General features: G+C 47.5%; 1 protein-coding gene across 1 annotated transcript in view; it reads right to left on the bottom strand.

Annotated features, from left to right (window-relative positions):
• Positions 1–8,912: 8,912 nt before the first annotated feature.
• Positions 8,913–22,828, bottom strand: part of KIF15 (kinesin family member 15) — a 438,779-nt gene continuing 424,863 nt past the window's right edge. The window contains exon 35 of the mRNA XM_063922408.1: positions 8,913–10,091. Within this exon, the coding sequence (XP_063778478.1) occupies positions 10,008–10,091 (84 nt within the window). The 3' untranslated portion in view covers positions 8,913–10,007. The remainder of the gene's footprint in view (positions 10,092–22,828) is intronic.

Below are 22,828 nucleotides of genomic sequence, written 5' to 3'. Positions count from 1 at the left end.
TCTCGTTCGGGCACAAAAATCTAACTGAGGCTTGGAGGAGGGTCATAGGGGGAGGAGCCAGTGCACACCAGGTAGTCCTAAAGCTTTTACTTTTGTGCCCAGTCTCCTGCGGAGCCGCTATTCCCCATGGTCCTTTCGGAGTCCCCAGCATCCACTAGGACGTCAGAGAAACTATTATGTATAATAAAGCTTCAAAATCTTTTAGGATCTCTAGGTTTCTTAAACGCCAATACAGAATAAAAATGATGTAGACCAGGGATATTCAATATGCAGTTTTGCTGCTAGGGCAAGCTAAAACAGTGGCAGGGTATGCCGGGATGTTCTACAGCAGCTGGAGGGTCCTAAGCCAATGGAGTCATTGTTACCCCTGCATGATTTTTGGGGAAAAGTTAGGTTAGTAAATTTGCCCCTTTATCCTATTTCTAGTCTCACTATGTAAAAGTTGCACTCAAACCATATAACACATTAATTCACTCCATATCTTTGACACTCACACCTCCACACTTAAACCCTATTCACATCATTCTAACCCAACAAAATTTGATATTACAGTACAGATTTTATCTCGTTATCCACCCGCTTCCTCTTTCACATTCTCATATCTCGACTTCAGTTATCTACTTTGAGCTCAATCTCATCCAAGTATTTAGTCTGACAGCCTCACCACATGAAATAAAATTAAACTTTAGTACATAACCACAACAGACATACATTAAGATAACATGTAAGGACCACATCCAGAGGTAACCAGGCGGATTAGTGTTCACACTATCTCCCTATAGGAATTTGTATGTTTTACCGACAGACGGGATGCCACAGGTTATATTCCCACTTGGTTGATGGCGTGTATCTACCAAACGAGTGGGAATACCCTGCGGAAGTCATGATTCCATCCGGCGGCATTTCAGCGGCTGAAGGAATCCCACTGTCGGGTCTCCTGAACGCGGAATCCTGACAGCCAGTATATTAACTGCATCCCTCCCTATAGGGGCAAGCGCATATTGCTCTATATTGTTTTTCATGATGGGTAGTGAACTCCCTTCTGAACAGCGGACACTTACCTTTAACAGTGTAATGAAGGGACCGAAACAAAGATCCTTTCGCCAGTTTCTCAGGAAGTTGCCTGGCTAATGATCCCATTCAGATCCGACCCAAATAATACATGACCAAAATAATAAGAATTTACTCACCGGTAATTCTATTTCTCGTAGTCCGTAGTGGATGCTGGGACTCCGTAAGGACCATGGGGATTAGCGGCTCCGCAGGAGACTGGGCACAACTATAAAGAAAGCTTTAGACTACTGGTGTGCACTGGATCCTCCCACCAAGACCCTCCTCCAGACTTCAGTTAGGATACTGTGCCCGGAAGAGCTGACACAATAAGGAAGGATTTTGAATCCCGGGTAAGACTCATACCAGCCACACCAATCACACCGTATAACTCGTGATACAATACCCAGTTAACAGTATGAGAACAACTGAGCCTCTCAACAGATGGCTCAACAATAACCCTTTAGTTAAGCAATAACTATATACAAGTATTGCAGACAATCCGCACTTGGGATGGGCGCCCATCATCCACTACGGACTACGAGAAATAGAATTACCGGTGAGTAAATTCTTATTTTCTCTAACGTCCTAAGTGGATGCTGGGACTCCGTAAGGACCATGGGGATTATACCAAAGCTCCCAAACGGGCGGGAGAGTGCGGATGACTCTGCAGCACCGAATGGGCAAACTCTAGGTCCTCCTCAGCCAGGGTGTCAAACTTGTAGAATTTAGCAAACGTGTTTGACCCCGACCAAGTAGCTGCTTGGCAAAGTTGTAGAGCCGAGACCCCTCGGGCAGCCGCCCAAGAAGAGCCCACCTTCCTCGTGGAATGGGCTTTTACTGATTTAGGATGCGGCAGTCCAGCCGCAGAATGTGCAAGCTGAATCGTACTACAGATCCAGCGAGCAATAGTCTGCTTTGAAGCAGGTGCACCCAACTTGTTGGGCGCATACAGGATAAAGAGCGAGTCAGTCTTTCTGACTCCAGCTGTCCTGGAAACATAGATTTTTAGGGCCCTGACTACGTCCAACAACTTGGAAGCCTCCAAGTCATTTGCAGCCGCAGGCACCACGATAGGGTGGTTCAGATGAAAAGCTGATACCACTTTGGGGAAAAACTGGGGACGAGTCCTCAACTCTGCCCTATCCATATGGAAAATCAGATAAGGGCTTTTACATGACAAAGCCGCCAATTCTGATACACGCTTGGCCGAAGCCAAGGCCAACAACATGACCACTTTCCACGTGAGATATTTCAAATCCACGGTTTTCAGTGGCTCAAACCAATGTGACTTTAGGAAATCCAACACCACGTTGAGATCCCAAGGTGCCACTGGAGGCACAAAAGGGGGCTGAATATGCAGCACTCCCTTAACAAAAGTCTGAACTTCAGGTAGTGAAGCCAGTTCTCTCTGGAAGAAAATCGATAGAGCCGAAATCTGGACCATAATGGAACCCAATTTAAGGCCCATAGTCACCCCTGACTGTAGGAAGTGCAGGAAACGGCCCAGCTGAAATTCCTCCGTTGGGGCCTTCCTGGCCTCACACCACGCAACGTATTTTCGCCATATGCGGTGATAATGGTTTGCGGTTACTTCTTTCCTAGCTTTAATCAGCGTAGGAATGACTTCCTCCGGAATGCCTTTTTCCTTCAGGATCCGGTGTTCAACCGCCATGCCGTCAAACGCAGCCGCGGTAAGTCTTGGAACAGACAGGGCCCCTGCTGCAGCAGGTCTTGTCTGAGCGGTAGAGGCCATGGGTCCTCTGACATAATTTCTTGAAGTTCCGGGTACCAAGCTCTTCTTGGCCAATCCGGAACAATGAGTATAGTTCTCACTCTTCTTCTCCTTATTATCTTCAGTACCTTTGGTATGAGAGGAAGAGGAGGGAACACATAAACCGATCGGTACACCCACGGTGTTACTAGAGCGTCCACAGCTATCGCCTGCGGGTCTCTCGACCTGGCGCAATATTTTTCTAGCTTTTTGTTGAGGCGGGACGCCATCATGTCCACCTGTGGCCTTTTCCAACGGTTTACAATCATTTGAAAGACTTCTGGATGAAGTCCCCACTCTCCCGGCTGGAGGTCGTGCCTGCTGAGGAAGTCTGCTTCCCAGTTGTCCACTCCCGGAATGAACACTGCTGACAGTGCTAACACGTGATTTTCCGCCCATCGCAGAATCCTTGTGGCTTCTGCCATTGCCGTCCTGCTTCTCGTGCCGCCCTGTCGATTTACATGGGCGACCGCCGTGATGTTGTCTGACTAGATCAGTACCGGCTGGTTTTGAAGCAGGGGTTTTGCCTGACTTAGGGCATTGTAAATGGCCCTCAGTTCCAGAATATTTATGTGCAGGGAAGTCTCCTGACTTGACCATAGTCCTTTGAAGTTTCTTCCCTGTGTGACTGCTCCCAGCCTCGAAGGTTGGCATCCGTGGTCACCAGGACCCAGTCCTGTATGCCGAATCTGCGGCCCTCTTGAAGATGAGCACTCTGCAGCCACCACAGCAGAGACACCCTTGTCCTCGGAGACAGGGTTATCAGACGATGCATCTGAAGATGCGATCCGGACCACTTGTCCAACAGGTCCCACTGAAAGGTTCTTGCATGAAACCTGCCGAATGGAATCGCTTCGTAGGAAGCTACCATTTTTCCCAGGATCCGCGTGCAGTGATGCACCGACACCTGTTTTGGTTTTAGGAGGCCTCTGACTAGAGATGACAGCTCCTTGGCCTTCTCCTCCGGGAGAAACACTTTTCTCTGTTCTGTGTCCAGAACCATCCCTAGGAACAGTAGACGTGTCGTAGGGACCAGCTGTGACTTTGGAATGTTTAGAATCCAGCCGTGCTGTTGTAGCACTTCCCGAGATAGTGCTACCCCGACCAACAACTGCTCTCTGGACCTCGCCTTTATCAGGAGATCGTCCAAGTACGGGATAATTAAAACTCCCTTCTTTCGAAGGAGTATCATCATTTCGGCTATTACCTTGGTAAAGACCCTCGGAGCCGTGGATAGACCGAACGGCAACGTCTGGAATTGGTAATGACAATCCTGTACCACAAATCTGAGGTACTCCTGGTGAGGATGGTAAATGGGGACATGCAGGTAAGCATCCTTGATGTCCAGTGATACCATGTAATCCCCCTCGTCCAGGCTTGCAATAACCGCCCTGAGCGATTCCATCTTGAACTTGAATTTTTTTATATATGTGTTCAAGGATTTCAAATTTAAAATGGTCTCACCGAACCGTCCGGTTTCGGTACCACAAACATTGTGGAATAGTAACCCCTTCCTTGTTGAAGTAGGGGCACCTTTACTATCACTTGTTGTGAATACAGCTTGTGAATTGCCTGCAACACTGCCTCCCTGCCTGAGGGAGTGGTTGGCAAGGCAGATGAGGAAACGGCGGGGGGGAGACTTCTCGAATTCCAGCTTGTACCCCTGAGATACTACGATCCAGGGATTCACCCGTGAGCGAGCCCACTGATTGCTGAAATATTTGAGACGGGCCCCCACCGTACCTGGCTCCGCCTGTGAAGCCCCAGCGTCATGCTGTGGACTTAGAGGAAGCGGGGGAGGACTTTTGCTCCTGGGAACTGGCTGTATGCAGCAGCTTCTTTCCCCTACCTCTGCGCAGAAAGGACGCGCCTTTAACCCGCTTGCCCCTATTGGGCCGAAAGGACTGTACCTGATAATACGGTGCTTTCTTTGGTTGTGAGGGAACATGGGGTAAAAATGTAGACTTCCCAGCTGTTGCTGTGGAAACGAGGTCCGAGAGACCATCCCCGAACAACTCCTCACCCTTATAAGGCAGAACTTCCATGTGTCGTTTGGAATCTGCATCTCCTGTCCACTGCCGAGTCCATAACCCTCTCCTGGCAGAAATGGACATTGCACTAATTTTGGATGCCAGCCGGCAAATATCCCTCTGTGCATCCCTCATGTATAAAAGTGCGTCTTTTATATGCTCTACGTTTAGCAATATAGTGTCCCTGTCTAGGGTATCTATATTCTCTGACAGGGAATCTGACCACGCAGCAGCACTGCACATCCAGGCTGAAGCAATAGCCGGTCTCAGTATAACACCTGTGTGTGTATATATAGATTTCAGGATAGCCTCCTGCTTTCTATCAGCAGATTCCTTCAGGGCGGCCGTATCCGGAGACGGTAGTGCCACCTTCTTTGACAAGCGTGTGAGCGCTTTATCCACCCTAGGGGATGTTTCCCAGCGTGACCTATCCTCTGGCGGGAAAGGGTACACCATTAGTAACCTCTTAGAAATTACCAGCTTTTTATCAGGGGAAGCCCACGCTTCTTCACACACTTCATTTAACTCTTCAGATGGAGGAAAAGCTACTGGTAGTTTTTTCTCTCCAAACATAATACCCTTTTTTGTGGTACCGGGGGTAACATCAGAAATGTGCAACACATTTTTCATTGCCTCAATCATGTAACGTGTGGCCCTACTGGAAGTTACATTAGTCTCATCGTCGTCAACACTGGAGTCAGTATCCGTGTCGACATCTGTGTCTGTCATCTGAGGTAGCGGGCGTTTTAGAGCCCCTGATGACTTTTGAGAAGCCGGCTGTCCCACATTAGGTATGTCGTCAAACCTTTTATGCAAGGAGTCGACACTGTCGCGTAAGTCCTTCCACAGCACCATCCACTCAGGTGTTGACCCCGCAGGGGGTGACATCACGTTTACAGGCATTTGCTCCGCCTCCACATAAGCCTCCTCATCAAACATGTCGACACAGCCGTACCGACACACCGCAAACACACAGGGAATGCTCTGACAGAGGACAGGACCCCACAAAGCCCTTTGGGGAGACAGAGAGAGAGTATGCCAGCACACACCAGAGCGCTATATAACACAGGGATCCCACTATAAATGAGTGTTTTCCCTTATAGCTGCTTTTTTATATATATCATATATATATATATATATATATATATATATATCTATACTGCGCCTAAATTTAGTGCCCCCCCTCTCTTTTTTACCCTTCTGTAGTGTTCAGACTGCAGGGGAGAGCCAGGGAGCTTCCTTCCAGCGGAACTGTGAGGGAAAAATGGCGCCAGTGTGCTGAGGGAGATGGCCCCGCCCCTTTTTCGGCGGACTTTCTCCCGCTTTTTCTGGAATACTGGCAGGGGTAATTTTACATCTATATAGCCTCTAGGACTATATATGATGTAGATTTGCCAGCCAAGGTGTCATATATTGCCCTCAGGGCGCCCCCCCCCAGCGCCCTGCACCCATCAGTGACCGGAGTGTGAGGTGTACATGAGGAGCAATGGCGCACAGCTGCAGTGCTGTGCGCTACCTTGGTGAAGACCGAAGTCTTCTGCCGCCGATTTTCCGGACCTCTTCGTTGCTTCTGGCTCTGTAAGGGGGATGGCGGCGCGGCTCCGGGAACGAACACCAAGGTCGGGTCCTGCGGTCGATCACTCTGGAGCTAATGGTGTCCAGTAGCCTAAGAAGCCCAAACTACCACCTGTTAGGTAGGTTCGCTTCTTCTCCCCTTAGTCCCTCGCTGCAGTGAGTCTGTTGCCAGCAGATCTCACTGTAAAATAAAAAACCTAAATATACTTTCTTTCTAGGTGCTCAGGAGAGCCCCTAGTGTGCATCCAGCTCAGCCGGGCACAAGAATCTAACTGGAGTCTGGAGGAGGGTCTTGGTGGGAGGAGCCAGTGCACACCAGTAGTCTAAAGCTTTCTTTATAGTTGTGCCCAGTCTCCTGCGGAGCCGCTAATCCCCATGGTCCTTACGGAGTCCCAGCATCCACTTAGGACGTTAGAGAAATGCAATAACTTGAATCTTCATAGACTCTGCATCTACCTCCCTCCCAAGCACCGAGTCTTCAGGCCTCAATAAGAACAGCATTGAGTGTACAGTCCTCCAAAATATTCAGAGGCCTGTTGGATGCGTTTAACCAAGGCCACTAATTCAGACCTAGGCACCTGACTGTAAACCTTCCAAGAGTTTCTCTGACCACTTTTCCAACAGTATTGTTGACCTAGGCAGAGGCTGACATGGGTCTTAAATCTATTTCTGTAGCGGCTGATGCATCATTAATAGTCTACTCGTACAATCTTCTAAACAGTACTATCCTTAAATACTGCAGAATTTGGGATTGGAATAGTGGTGGGTTTAGACAAACACCATATAGGAGCAGCCATCTTAAGTGGGTTATCCCATTTATCTTGATCCTTTATTGGTAAAGGACAAGGTTCTGCAATTTGTGCGTTATCTGTCCAATTAGGCTTCATCCATGCATTGCAGAGTAAATTGTCCAGTTGACAGAAAGATAATTGTTGCCTCTTCCTTTTCAACAATGAATTGTCAGGCTCTACAAAGTCATAGCCATCCTGCATGTGTATGGCTTACCTTATAGCTCGCAAATCATCCAACCCCATGCCATCCAGCTGAACGATCTGCAAAACAGGAAGAAGATTCTAGGTCTGATTCCTGCACTACTACACCATCTTTAGAGAAGAAAACTCTGTATCAGACTCTCCCTTGGACAGGACCCTGGGTTTTCTATAACCTGGTTGATAGTTCTCGGGATCCTCTAAATAGGAGCCAATCGCACTTGGATGCCTGTATTAACTTTCTAAGGCCTCAGTGAAGGGAAGGTTCCCTTAGCTTACAACCAGAGGACACACAGGGATCTGACTGCGATCAAAACTGTGTCAGGCAACTTAGAAAGACATTTTAAAATGTATTAAAGGTTACTGATGTAGCACCAAAAAGAATTACACTCTTAGTTATGTCCGATAAAAAATGAGAGGAACATACAGTATACAGGAGTCAGGACTATACAACAGTAAACACAGAGCCATCAGGTAAACAGAATCACTGGCCCACTACATGCAATGCCACCCCAGCTCTAAAAATAGTTCCTGTACCTGGGACACTCTACTGGCAAAGTGCCTATTTGGAGTGGGCTTCAGTCTGTGTCCACCGATAGAGAAGGTGCTTTGCGGTCATTAGGTCTGCACCTCCACAAAGCTCAAACTGTAATCAACCTGCCAATAGCATCTCCGGTCCTATGCCATTGATAAGCTTCCTCAACCAACTCTTCAGGGGGGAATTGGTGGTGTTTGATTATTGATCAAGCATTGAGTAATAAAGCCAATCAGCTTCCTAACTGCTATGTGACAGGAGCTAATTGGCTGGTACTTTGTCTCTATCCAAGGTCTGATACATTTCCCCCTGGGAGAGGCTTCTCTTATCCTGGCTACTCCTCTGGGGCAAATTTTGTGCTGTGCCTGCTCCATGGCAAGCTGGTAACATTAAATCACTGTTCACTACAAAAGAATAGGATGTTGGGAGAGGGAAGAAACACGGAGCTCAGCTTTTCTCAGCTCTCAGACAAACCAGAAACCATGGGGTTGATGTATTCAAGTTTTTAAAAATGAAAAGTGGTTGTGTTGCCCATAGCAACCAGATTCTAGGTATCATTTGCATTCTATTGCACACTTAGCCAACCCTTAACTGCATATGTAGACCTTTTTATATCACATTAATTCAAATTGTCTGCAGAACTGCAGCAGTGTATAAGGCTGTGGGAAGTCCATTTTTATTTTCTCAAACGATACCTAAAGCTTTATTACTAGATGAAATTATCGTACTTTTTTGACAAAACCAAAGACTTCGCAAAATGATAATTGCTTGCTGTAGTGTTCAATAACCCCCCCCCCCCCACTCAAAAAAAACAAAACAAAACACAAAAAAAAAAAACTTTCATTCTTTGCGTGCACTTGCTGTCTGTCATTTCAGGAGTTAAATAACAAAGAAACATTTTCAATGTACTGCCAAAGGAAAAAAAATAAATAAATAATAATAATAATAATAATAATAAATAATTCAGAGAGAATCTTTATTTACCTTCAACTCAAAAAGGAAAATATCAAGAAACATACATACTTGTTTATTTGTTGGTACACTAAAACTTTAAACTTTGATCATTTTAGGTCACACACAAAGTTTCTCAAAACAGAAGTCTTTAACTAGCATTTGTTATATGAGGCAGATTCATTTTTTGGGACTAAACTTCTGATCAACTCACAGTCAGATAACACCAAAGACACACACAATGTGTACACAATTCATTATACATTTATATGTTACAAGGAAAAAGACAAGACAAATATTTACATTTCTACATCATTTCAGATAAGCTGCCACCAATATGCTTATATAAAACTTACAATAGATACAATATCTATACAATCTTATAGCTACAGAAATTGTAATAGGAAAATAGTAAAGGTTTTATATACTTTATAGGGTAGAAATATTTGCTCAAATATTTTCATTCTAAAGTTAGCAATTTAAAAAAGAAAAAAAGAAAAGAAAAAAGAAATATCTGTATGTTTGCCAGTCTATATGTACTAACAAAGTTAGTACATAGGCAACTGCATGGAGCTGAACACATTCAAAATGTTTAAATGGAGGGACAGTAATTAAACATGATACAACATTCTGGAATGAACTTACACTGACAGCACGGGTGTAATAAAACAAAATACTAAGAAAAGAAAAAAACAAAAAAAAACATCCTAATTAATGCAATAACATTGATGGCAGTGAAAATGTGACATGTTTTAATATAAATGATCGCTCCACCCGACACTTTATTAGCAGCTTTGGGTGAGATTTCAACATTATTGATAGTTTTTTTTTTTATCATCTCATTGAACTCCAAATAAAGCTATATTTTTTATTTTGGGTGGCGCTACCTTTCAATCACCTGCTAATGTACCTTTATGTTTTAAAATAAACCACATTTTCTAGACGAGTACGTTAGATGAGAAATCACTTGACAAGATGCTAAATAGTATGGAGATTTGCTCCGCCTATCTAACAGGCATTCAAGCATTTTTGAAACACTGCAGTTATAACATTAAAATGGCGTCTCCTTTCCATATATTTAGAGTTTTGTCGCTTTCATGCTACTATTCATAACAAGCGTCAGAACAGTGATCAAGTTTTTTGCCTTCTGTGAGTAAAATTTTCTCTGCTCGCAGCTTGTTAATCTCCTACAAGCAAAAAGAAAAGCCATATTACAATAACATGTAACACAGAATTACAGTCTGCACATATCACTACTCTTAAACATTAACCCCCAGATGCAGCAGAGATTAGTAATTCTGCAATGCAATGTTCTCTTTGGGTTAAAGCCATAATAGTGAGAGATAAGTGGGTATTATCAACATCAAGAGTAAAAAGTTTTGTAAGATTTCTCTGAGGTCCTAGTGGATGCTGGGTACTCCGTAAGGACCATGGGGAATAGACGGGCTCCGCAGGAGACTGGGCACTTCTTTAAAGAAGAGATTAGGTACTACATCTGGTGTGCACTGGCTCCTCCCTCTATGCCCCTCCTCCAGACCTCAGTTAGAATCTGTGCCCGGCCTGAGCTGGATGCACTTAGTGGGCTCTCCTGAGTTCACTAAAAAGAAAAGTATTTGTTAGGTTTTTTATTTTCAGTGAGATCTGCTGGCAACAGACTCACTGCTACGTGGGACTTAGGGGAGAGAAGCAAACCTACCTGCTTGCAGCTAGCTTGTGCTTCTAGGCTACTGCACACCATTAGCTCCAGAGGGATCGAACACAGGGCCCGACCTCGATCGTCCGTTCCCGGAGCCGCGCCGCCGTCCCCCTTGCAGAGCCAGAAGACGGAAGAAACCGGCGGCTGAAGACTTCGGTCTTCAATAAGGTAGCGCACAGCACTGCAGCTGTGCGCCATTGCTCCCACAGCACACCACACGCTCTGGTCACTGGTGGGTGCAGGGCGCTGGGGGGGGGGGGCGCCCTGGGCTGCAATTAATATACCTTTTGGCAATAAAAAGCACATAATACAGTGTTTAACACTGTATATGTGCAGAAACCCCCGCTATTAACATTATAAAAAGCGGGAGAAGCCCGCCGTTGAAGGGGCGGAACTATCTCCCTCAGCACAGCCAGCGCCATTTTCTCTTCACAGCTCCGCTGGAAGGACGCTCCCCAGGCTCTCCCCTGCAGTATACACTGCAGAAAGGGTAAAAAAGAGAGGGGGGGGGGGGGGGGCACATAAATTTAGGCGCAAATTGTGATATAAGCAGCTATAGGGGGAAAATTCACTTAGTGTATATCCCTCTGTTATATAGCGCTCTGGTGTGTGCTGGCATACTCTCTCTCTGTCTCCCCAAAGGACTTTGCGGGGTCATGTCCTCAGTCAGAGCATTCCCTGTGTGTGTGTGCGGTGTGTTGGTACAGCTGTGTCAACATGTTTGATGAGGACGCTTACGTGGAGGCGGAGCAGGTGCCGATAAGTGTGATGTCGCCCCCTGCGGGGCCGACACCTGAGTGGATGGATATGTGGAAGGTATTAACTGACAGTGTCAACTCCTTGCATAAAAGGTTCGATGACGCAGCTTTGGGACAGCCGGCATCTCAGCCCGCGCCTGCCCAGGCATCTCAGAGGCTGTCAGGGGCTCAAAAACGCCCGCTACCTCAGATGGCAGACACAGATGTCGACACGAAGTCTGACTCCAGTGTCGACGAGGATGAGACAAATAATAAGAATTTACTTACCGATAATTCTATTTCTCGGAGTCCGTAGTGGATGCTGGGGTTCCTGAAAGGACCATGGGGAATAGCGGCTCCGCAGGAGACAGGGCACAAAAGTAAAGCTTTTACAGGTCAGGTGGTGTGTACTGGCTCCTCCCCCCATGACCCTCCTCCAGACTCCAGTTAGGTACTGTGCCCGGACGAGCGTACACAATAAGGGAGGATTTTGAATCCCGGGTAAGACTCATACCAGCCACACCAATCACACCGTACAACTTGTGATCTAAACCCAGTTAACAGTATGATAACAGAGGAGCCTCTGAAAGATGGCTTCCTAAACAATAACCCGAATTAGTTAACAATAACTATGTACAAGTATTGCAGATAATCCGCACTTGGGATGGGCGCCCAGCATCCACTACGGACTCCGAGAAATAGAATTATCGGTAAGTAAATTCTTATTTTCTCTATCGTCCTAAGTGGATGCTGGGGTTCCTGAAAGGACCATGGGGATTATACCAAAGCTCCCAAACGGGCGGGAGAGTGCGGATGACTCTGCAGCACCGAATGAGAGAACTCCAGGTCCTCCTTTGCCAGGGTATCAAATTTGTAAAAATTTACAAACGTGTTCTCCCCTGACCACGTAGCTGCTCGGCAGAGTTGTAATGCCGAGACCCCTCGGGCAGCCGCCCAAGATGAGCCCACCTTCCTTGCGGAATGGGCCTTAACAGATTTAGGCTGTGGCAGGCCTGCCACAGAATGTACAAGTTGAATTTTGTTACAAATCCAACGAGCAATCGACTGCTTAGAAGCAGGTGCACCCAACTTGTTGGGTGCATACAGTATAAACAGCGAGTCAGATTTTCTGACTCCAGCCGTCCTTTAAATGTATATTTTTTAAGGCTCTGACAACGTCCAACAACTTGGAGTCCTTCAAGTCGTCTGTAGCCGCAGGCACTACAATAGGCTGGTTCAGGTGAAACGCTGATACCACCTTAGGGAGAAAATGCGGACGCGTCCGCAGCTCTGCCCTATGTCGAATGGAAAATTAAATAAGGGCTTTTATAAAACAAAGCCGCCAGTTCAGATACTCTCCCGGCCGAAGCCAGGGCCAGTAACATAGTCACTTTCCATGTGAGATATTTCAAATCCACATTCTTTAGTGTTCAAACCAATTGGATTTGAGGAAATCTAAAACTACATTTAGATCCCACGGTGCCACCTTAGGCACCACAGGAGGCTGTATATGCAGTACTCCTTTGATAAAAATCTGGACCTCAGGGACTGAGGCCAATTCTTTTTGGAAGAATATTGATAGGGCCGAAATTTGAACCTTAATAGATCCCAATTTGAGACCCATAGACAATCCTGATTGCAGGAAATGTAGGAAAACGACCCAGTTGAAATTCCTCCATCGGAGCACTCCGCTGCTCGCACCACGCAACATATTTTCGCCAAATACGGCGATAATGCTTCGCGGTGACTTCCTTTCTTGCCTTTATCAAGGTAGGAATGACTTCTTCTGGAATGCCTTTTCCTTTTAGGATCTGGCATTCAAACGCCATGCCGTCAAACGCAGCCGCGGTAAGTCTTGAAAAAGACAAGGACCCTGCTGAAGCAGGTCCCTTCTCAGAAGTAGAGGCCACGGATCGTCCGTGACCATCTCTTGAAGTTCCGGGTACCAAGTCCTTCTTGGCCAATCCGGAGCCACTAGTCTTACTCCTCTTTGCCGTATAATCCTCAATACCTTTGGTATGAGAGGCAGAGGAGGAAACACATATACCGACTGGTACACCCAAGGTGTTACCAGCGCGTCCACAGCTATTGCCTGCGGATCTCTTGACCTGGCGCAATACCTGTCCAGTGTTTTGTTGAGGCGAGACGCCATCATGTCCACCATTGGTTTTACCCAACGGTTTAATAGCATGTGGAAAACTTCTGGATGAAGTCCCCACTCTCCCGGGTGAAGGTCGTGTCTGCTGAGGAAGTCTGCTTCCCAGTTGTCCACGCCCGGGATGAATACTGCTGACAGTGCTATCACGTGATTCTCCGCCCAGCGAAGGATCCTGGCAGCTTCTGCCATTGCCCTCCTGCTTCTTGTGCCGCCCTGTCTGTTTACATGGGCGACTGCCGTGATGTTGTCCGACTGGATCAACACCGGTCTTCCTTGAAGCAGAGGTTCCGCCTGGCTTAGAGCATTGTAGATTGCTCTTAGTTCCAGAATGCTTATGTGAAGAGACTTTTTCAGGCTCGACCACACTCCCTGGAAATTTCTTCCCTGTGTGACTGCTCCCCAGCCTCTCAGGCTGGCATCCGTGGTCACCAGGATCCAATCCTGCATGCCGAATCTGCGGCCCTCCAATAGATGAGCCTCCTGCAACCACCACAGAAGGGATACCCTTGTCCTCGGCGACAGGGTTATCCGCAGGTGCATCTGAAGATGCGACCCTGACCATTTGTCCAACAGATCCCTTTGCATGGAATCTGCCGAAAGGGATTGCTTCGTAAGAAGCTACCATTTTTTCCCAGGACTCTTGTGCATTGATGTACAGACACCTTTCCTGGTTTTAGGAGGTTCCTGACCAGGTCAGATAACTCCTTGGCTTTTTCTTCGGGAAGAAAAACCTTTTTCTGAACTGTGTCCAGAATCATCCCCAGGAACAGCAGACGAGTTGTCGGCATTAATTGGGATTTTGGAATATTCAGAATCCATCCGTGCTGCTTTAGCACCTCTTGAGATAGTGCTAAACCCATCTCTAGCTGTTCTCTGGACCTTGCCCTTATTAGGAGATCGTCCAAGTATGGGATAATTAATACGCCTTTTCTTCGAAGAAGAAATATTATCTCGGCCATTACCTTTGTAAAGACCCGAGGTGCCGTGGACAAACCAAACGGCAGCGTCTGAAACTGATAGAGACAGTTTTGTACAACGAACCTGAGGTACCCCTGGTGTGAGGGGTAATTGGAACGTGGAGATACGCATCCTTGATGTCCAAGGATACCATAAAGTCCCCTTCTTCCAGGTTCGCTATCACTGCTCTGAGTGACTCCATCTTGAACTTGAACTTCTTTATGTACAGGTTCAAGGACTTCAGATTTAGAATAGGCCTTACCGAGCCATCCGGCTTCGGTACCACAAAAAGAGTGGAATAATACCCCTTCCCTTGTTGTAGAAGAGGTACCTTGACTATCACCTGCTGAGAATACAGCTTGTGAATGGCTTCCAAAACCGTCTCCCTTTCTGAGGGGGACGTTGGTAAAGCAGACTTCAGGAAACGGCGAGGTGGCTCTGTCTCTAATTTCAACCTGTACCCCTGAGATATTATCTGCAGGATCCAGGGATTTACCTGCGAGTGAGCCCACTGCGCGCTGTAATTCTTGAGACGACCGCCTACCGCCCCCGAGTCCGCTTGCGAAGCCCCAGCGTCATGCTGAGGCTTTTGTAGAAGCCGGGGAGGGCTTCGGTTCCTGGGAAGGAGCTGCCTGTTGCTGTCTCTTCCCTCGTCCTCTGCCTCGTGGCAGATATGAATAGCCCTTTGCTCTCTTATTTTTAAAGGAACGAAAGGGCTGCGGTTGAAAGGTCGGTGCCTTTTTCTGTTGGGGAGTGACTTGAGGTAGAAAGGTGGATTTCCCGGCCGTAGCCGTGGCCACCAAATCCGATAGACCGACCCCAAATAACTCCTCTACGCATCGCCTGTCCACTGTCGTGTCCATAAAGCTCTTCTGGCCGAAATGGACATAGCACTTACCCGTGATGCCAGTGTGCAGATATCTCTCTGTGCATCACGCATATAAAGAAATGCATCCTTTATTTGTTCTAACGACAGTAAAATATTGTCCCTGTCCAGGGTATCAATATTTTCGATCAGGGACTCTGACCAAACTACCCCAGCACTGCACATCCAGGCAGTCGCAATAGCTGGTCGTAGTATAACACCTGCATGTGTGTATATACCTTTTTGGATATTTTCCATCCTCCTATCTGATGGATCTTTAAGTGCGGCCGTCTCAGGAGAGGGTAACGCCACTTGTTTTGATAAGCGTGTTAGCGCTTTGTCCACCCTAGGAGGTGTTTCCCAGCGCTCCCTAACCTCTGGCGGGAAAGGGTATAAAGCCAATAACTTCTTTGAAATTAGCAGTTTTTTATCGGGGCACCCCACGCTTCATCACACACGTCATTTAATTCTTCTGATTCGGTAAAAACTACTGGTAGTTTTTTCACACCCCACATAATACCCTGTTTAGTGGTACCTGTAGTATCAGCTAAATGTAACATCTCCTTTATTGCCAAAATCATATAACGTGTGGCCCTACTGGAAAATACGGTTGATTCGTCACCTTCACCACCGGAATCAGTGCCTGTGTCTGGGTCTGTGTCGACCGACTGAGGCAAGGGGCGTTTTACAGCCCCTGACGGTGTTTGAGGCGCCTGGACAGGCACTAATTGAGTGTCCGGCCGCCTCATGTCGGCAAACGACTGCTTAAGCGAGTTGACGCTATCCCGTAATTCCACAAATAAAGGCATCCATTCTGGTGTCTACCCCCTAGGAGGCGACATCCTCATATTTGGCAATTGCTCCGCCTCCACACCAATAACGTCCTCATACATGTCGACACACACGTACCGACACACAGCAGACACACAGGGAATGCTCTATACGAAGACAGGACCCACTAGCCCTTTGGGGAGACAGAGGGAGAGTCTGCCAGCACACACCAAAAAGCGCTATATATGACAGGGATAGCCTTATGATTAAGTGCTCCCTTATAGCTGCTTTTATATTAATATATTGCCATTTATTTTGCCCCCCCTCTCTGTTATACCCTGTTTCTGTAGTGCAGTGCAGGGGAGAGACCTGGGAGCCTTCCTGACCAGCGGAGCTGTGACAGAAAATGGCGCCGTGTGCTGAGGAGATAGGCCCCGCCCCTTTTTCGGCGGGCTCGTCTCCCGCTATTTAGTACATTTAGGCAGGGGTAAATATCTCCATATAGCCTCTGGGGCTATATGTGAGGTATTTTTAGCCTTTTTAAAGGTTTTCATTTGCCTCCCAGGGCGCCCCCCCCCCAGCGCCCTGCACCCTCAGTGACTGCCGTGTGAAGTGTGCTGAGAGGAAAATGGCGCACAGCTGCAGTGCTGTGCGCTACCTTAAGAAGACTGCAGGAGTCTTCAGCCGCCGATTCTGGACCTCTTCTTGCTTCAGCATCTGTGAGGGGGCCGGCGGCGTGGCTCCGGTGACCATCCAGGCTGTACCTGTGATCGTCCCTCTGGAGCTTCATGTCCAGTAGCCAAGAAGCCAATCCATCCTGCACGCAGGTGAGTTCACTTCTTCTCCCCTCTGTCCCTCGTTGCAGTGATCCTGTTGCCAGCAGGAATCACTGTAAAATAAAAAACCTAAGCTAAACTCTCTAAGCAGCTCTTTATGAGAGCCACCTAGAATTGCACCCTTCTCGGCCGGGCACAAAAATCTAACTGGAGTCTGGAGGAGGGTCATGGGGGGAGGAGCCAGTACACACCACCTGACCTGTAAAAGCTTTACTTTTGTGCCCTGTCTCCTGCGGAGCCGCTATTCCCCATGGTCCTTTCAGGAACCCCAGCATCCACTTAGGACGATAGAGAAATACAATCCACTAGGGCCATCCGATGCATGATTATGGCAATGAAAAATGTGTTGCACATTTCTGACATTAACCCGGTTACCACAAAAAAGGGTATTATGTTTGGGGAGAAAAAGCAGCCAGTGACTTTTCCCCCATCTGATGAGTTAAATGAATTGTGTGAAGAAGCGTGGGGTTCCCCAGATAAGAAACTAGTAATTTCTGAAGTCTGTGTATACACACTCAGGTACTATACTGAGACCTGCTATTGCTTCAGCATGGATGTGTAGTGCTGCAGCAGCGTGGTCTGATTCCCTGTCTGATAACATTGATTCCCTTGACAGGGACACTATATTGCTAACCATAGAGCATATTAAAGACGTAGTCTTATACATGAGAGATGCACAGAGGGACATTTGCCGGCTGGCATCTAGAATTAATGCAATGTCCATTTCTGCCAGGAGAGTATTATGGACTCGGCAGTGGACAGGTGATGCTGATTCTAAAAGGCACATGGAAACTTTGCATTATAAGGGTGAGGAATTGTTTGGGGACGGTCTTTTGGACCTCGTATCCACAGCAACAGCTGGGAAGTCGACCTTTTTGCCTCAGGTTCCCTCACAGCCTAAGAAAGCACCGTATTATCAAGTACAGTCCTTTCGGCCTCAGAAAGGCAAGCGGGTTAGAGGCGCATCCTTTCTGCCCAGAGGCAGGGGTAGAGGGAAAAAGCTGCACCATACAGCCAGTTCCCAAGAACAAAAATCATCCCCTGCTTCCACTAAGTCCAGCCCATGACGCTGGGGCTACACATGTGGAGCGAGGTGCGGTGGGGGCCCGTCTCCGGAACTTCATCGACCAGTGGGTTTGCTCACAGGCGGATCTCTGGGTTCTACAAGTGGTATCTCAGGGATACAAGTTGGAGTTCGAGACGTCTCCCCCTCGCCGTTACCTCAAATCAGCCTTGCTAGCTACTCCCCAGGACAGGGAGGTAGTACTGGCGGCAATTCACAAGCTGTACCTCCAGCAGGTGATAATCAAAGTTCCCCTCCTTCAACAGGGACAGGGTTACTATTCCACAATGTTTGTAGTACCGAAACCAGACGGTTCGGTGAGACCCATTCTAAATTTGAAATCCTTGAACACTTATATAAGGAAGTTCAAGTTCAAAATGGAATCGCTCAGGTCGGTTATTGCAAGCCTGGAAGAGGGGGATTACATGGTATCACTGGACATCAAGGATGCTTACCTACATGTCCCCATTTACCCACCTCACCAGGTGTACCTCCGTTTTGTGGTACAGGACTGCCATTACCAATTCCAGACGTTGCCGTTTGGTCTGTCCACGGCACCGAGGGTATTTACCAAAGTAATGGCCGAAATGATGATACTCCTTCAAAAGAAGGGAGTTATAATTATCCCGTACTTGGACGATCTCCTTATAAAGGCGAGGTCCAGGGAGCAGTTGTTGGTCGGAGTAGCACTATCTCAGGAAGTGCTACAACAGCACGGCTGGATTCTGAATATCCCAAAGTCGCAGCTGGTTCCTACGACGCGTCTGCTGTTCCTGGGTATGATTCTGGACACAGAACAGAAGAAGGTGTTTCTCCCGGAGGAGAAGGCCAAGGAGTTGTCATCTCTGGTCAGAGACCTCCTAAAACCAAAACAGGTGTCGGTGCATCACTGCACGCGAGTCCTGGGAAAGATGGTAGCTTCTTACGAGGCAATTCCATTAGGCAGGTTCCATGCAAGGATCTTTCAGTGGGATCTGTTAGACAAGTGGTCCGGATCGCATCTTCAGATGCATCGGCTGATCACCCTGTCCCCGAGGGCCAGGGTGTCTCTGCTGTGGTGGCTGCAGAGTGCTCATCTTCTCGAAGGCCGCAGATTCAGCATACAGGACTGGGTCCTGGTGACCACGGATGCAAGCCTCCGAGGTTGGGGGGCAGTCACTCAGGGAAGAAACTTCCAAGGACAATGGTCGAGTCAGGAGGCTTCCCTACACATAAATATTCTGGAACTAAGGGCCATTTACAATGCCCTAAGTCAGGCAAAACCCCTGCTTCAAAACCAGCCGGTGCTGATTCAGTCAGACAACATCACGGCGGTCGCCCATGTCAATCGACAGGGCGGCACAAGAAGCAGGATGGCGATGGCAGAAGCCACAAGGATTCTCCGATGGGCGGAAAATCACGTGATAGCACTGTCAGCAGTGTTCATTCCGGGAGTGGACAACTGGGAAGCAGACTTCCTCAGCAGGCACGACCTCCACCCGGGAGAGTGGGGACTTCATGCAGAAGTCTTCCAGGTCGGGATCAAACACGTTTGCAAAATTCTACAAGTTTGATACCCTGGCTGAGGAGGACCTTCAGTTTGCTCATTCGGTGCTGCAGAGTCATCCGCACTCTCCCGCCCGTTTGGGAGCTTTGGTATAATCCCCATGGTCCTTACGGAGTACCCAGCATCCACTAGGACGTCAGAGAAAATAAGATTTTACTCACCGGTAAATCTATTTCTCGTAGTCCGTAGTGGATGCTGGGAGCCCGTCCCAAGTGCGGATTTCTGCAATACTTGTATATAGTTATTGCTTAACTATAGGGTTTTTTGTTCTGAGCCATCAGTTTAATGAGGCTCAGTTGTTGTTCATACTGTTAACTGGGTATAGTTATCACGAGTTGTACGGTGTGATTGGTGTGGCTGGTATGAGTCTTACCCTGGATTCCAAATCCTTTCCTTGTAATGTCAGCTCTTCCGGGCACAGTTTCCCTAACTGAGGTCTGGAGGAGGGGCATAGAGGGAGGAGCCAGTGCACACCAGATGTAGTACCTAATCTTTTCTTTAAAGAAGTGCCCAGTCTCCTGCGGAGCCCGTCTATTCCCCATGGTCCTTACGGAGTACCCAGCATCCACTACGGACTACGAGAAATAGATTTACCGGTGAGTAAAATCTTATTTTCTCATGAAGAGTCCTTTAATTTATGGTTTGCATTTTTACACATTTTTAAAGTACACAAAAAAAACCCCCGTTACTTAAAGACTAATTCCACAGTTAAAGAACTTAGAACATTTATCATGTCTTTAAAAAGGCATTATACTAAATAAGAACCTCCTATTGCTTTTAAAAAAAAGGCAATTCTAGTAACAGTCTGCAGTCTGTGTGCTCCTCCTGTGTCTGCTGCATAAGGGCTCACACTAGCAGGTGGGGAAGCGGAGGCAGTCAATTTACCAGCTGTCCGGATACAGACGACGGAATCCCAACACCTGGTGAAATACTGGCGGTCGGAATACCCACTTGGGTGGTGGTCCACGCCGCCACCCAAGGGTAATATAACCCTGTGGCGACCTAAGGACACCACCAGGCCTGAATAGTGGCGAGCGCAGCGAGCCCATGAGGGGACATGCTGCGCTCATCGCCAGTATCCCTGCGTCGGTCTCCCGACAGCCGGGATATCATACTGATCCCTGGGGAAGGGCTACTATATGCTAGATAAAATGTAGACAGACAAATTCTTCTACTTTGTCCTTATTTAAGATTGGTAAAAGATAACTACTGTATTAAGATATTTCCAAGAATGTTTGCAGCATAAAGTACTATATACAGATAGAGGATCCTTCTTTCACTCCACACTAGCAAATACAAAGCATTATGCGAGGGTGGGACTAACGATGACAGATAGTCATTATACAGACAGTTGTATCATTTAAGTCTCTGGAAGCTTCACGGTTATAAACATGTCCCTAGAACAGTGGTTTCCAAAATGGCTGCCAGGGCACTTGCAAGCAGGGCCGTAACTAGGTGTGTGCGGAGGGGGCACCGCAGATTGCGCCGCAGGGTAAGAGGTGCTGTTGGCAGCACTTGTTAATTATATACTTTCACTTGCAGCTTCCCCCCTTTTTGAAGCCCAGCATCTCCTGACCGCCCGATCCTGCCCTGACCCCTTCTGTCGCTAATACCTATTCAACATTCACGAACTCAACTTAAGATTTCTTTGTTATGCCGTCACACTATCCATTATCACATTTCAAGATACTGACATACCCGGGATTCAAACCCATTGCCTGTGACATTGCAGTCAGACACTATTCATTGAGCCATCTGCCCTTGCACAGAAAGGTAAATAATTCCAATGGGGCCCACACACTGTGCTAGGTGAGATTTGAGCCTATACAATCTGTGCTATGCGATTTGGACTAAGTGGGGTATGCAATTTGAACTACATTAGATTTTGAATACACTACAATGTACCATGGAAAATTAAATAGGGGATCTTGTGAGACAATGCCCCTAGCTCCGACACACGTCTTGCTGTTGTGACGGTCTTCCACGTAAGGTACTTTACGTCTACTCTTGTAACGGTTCAAATCAGTCCAATTGGAGGAACTGCAGCACCAAGTTGAGGTCCCAAGGTGCCGTGGGAGGCACAAAGGGAGGTTGGATGTGCAGAACATCTTTCAAGAACGTCTGGACCTCAGGGAGAGAAGCCAACTGTTTCTGAAAGAAAATAGACAAGGCCAAAATCTGGACTTTCATGGAGCCTATACGTAGGCCCACATCCAATCCGACTGCAGAAAAAGCAGGAAACGTCCCAGATGAAATTCCACCACAGAATATGGTCTGCTCTCACACCAAGAAACATTATTTCCTCCAGATACGGTGGTAACGTTTAGGCATTACACCATTCCTGGCTTGGATCATAGTCGGGATGACCTTGTTAGGAATCCCTCTCCTGGCTAGAATCAGCTGTTCAACTCCCATGTCGTTAAACGTAGCCGCGGTAAGTCTTGACAGACGACTGGGCCCTGTTGCAGAAGATCCTCGCCAAGAGGTAGAGGGCACGGACCTTCGAGCAGCATCTCGCGAAGATCTGCATACCAGGCCCTTTGTGGCCAGTCCGGAGCAATGAGGATTGCTTGAACCTTTACCCTTTTTATTCTTTTTAGAATTCTTGGGACCAGAGGAAGTGGAGGAAACACGTACACCAGCTAGTAGACCCACGGAGTTGTCAGAGCGTCTACCGTCACTGCTTGTGGGTCCCTCGACCTGGAACAATACAGCTTGAGCTTCTTGTTGAGTCGAGAGGCCATCATGTCGATTTGTGGATATTCCCACCGACGTGTCAACCACCAGAACACCTCCGGGTGAAGGCCCCACTCCACCGGGTGTAGGTCGTGTCTGCTGAGGAAGTCCGCTTCCCAGTTCTCTACTCCCGGAATGAAGACCGCCGACAATGCTACAGCGTGTTTTTCTGCCCAGAGGAGAATTCATGACACCCCTGACATTGCTGCTCTGCTTTTTGTTCCGCCTTGTCGGTTTATGTACATTACCGCCATCACATTATCCGACTGGACTTGAATGGCCTGATTCCGAAGTAGAGATGAGGCCTGCAGAACGGTGTTGTAGATAGCCCTGAGTTCCCGGATGTTTATTGGAAGGATGACTTCCTGACTTGACCATCTTCCCTGAAACTGCACCCCGTGGGTGACTGCTCCCTAACCTCTTAGGTTTGCATCTGTGGTTAGAAGAATCCAATCCTGAATCCCGACCCTCGACGAGGTGAGAAGTCTGTAGCTACCACAGAAGGGAGATCCTGGCTCTTGGCAACAGACGGATTCTCTGGTGCATGTGAAGATGCGAT

Source organism: Pseudophryne corroboree, chromosome 5, assembly GCF_028390025.1.
Source record: "Pseudophryne corroboree isolate aPseCor3 chromosome 5, aPseCor3.hap2, whole genome shotgun sequence".
NCBI lineage: Eukaryota > Metazoa > Chordata > Amphibia > Anura > Myobatrachidae > Pseudophryne > Pseudophryne corroboree.
This window is presented reverse-complemented; position numbering and strand designations above follow the sequence as displayed.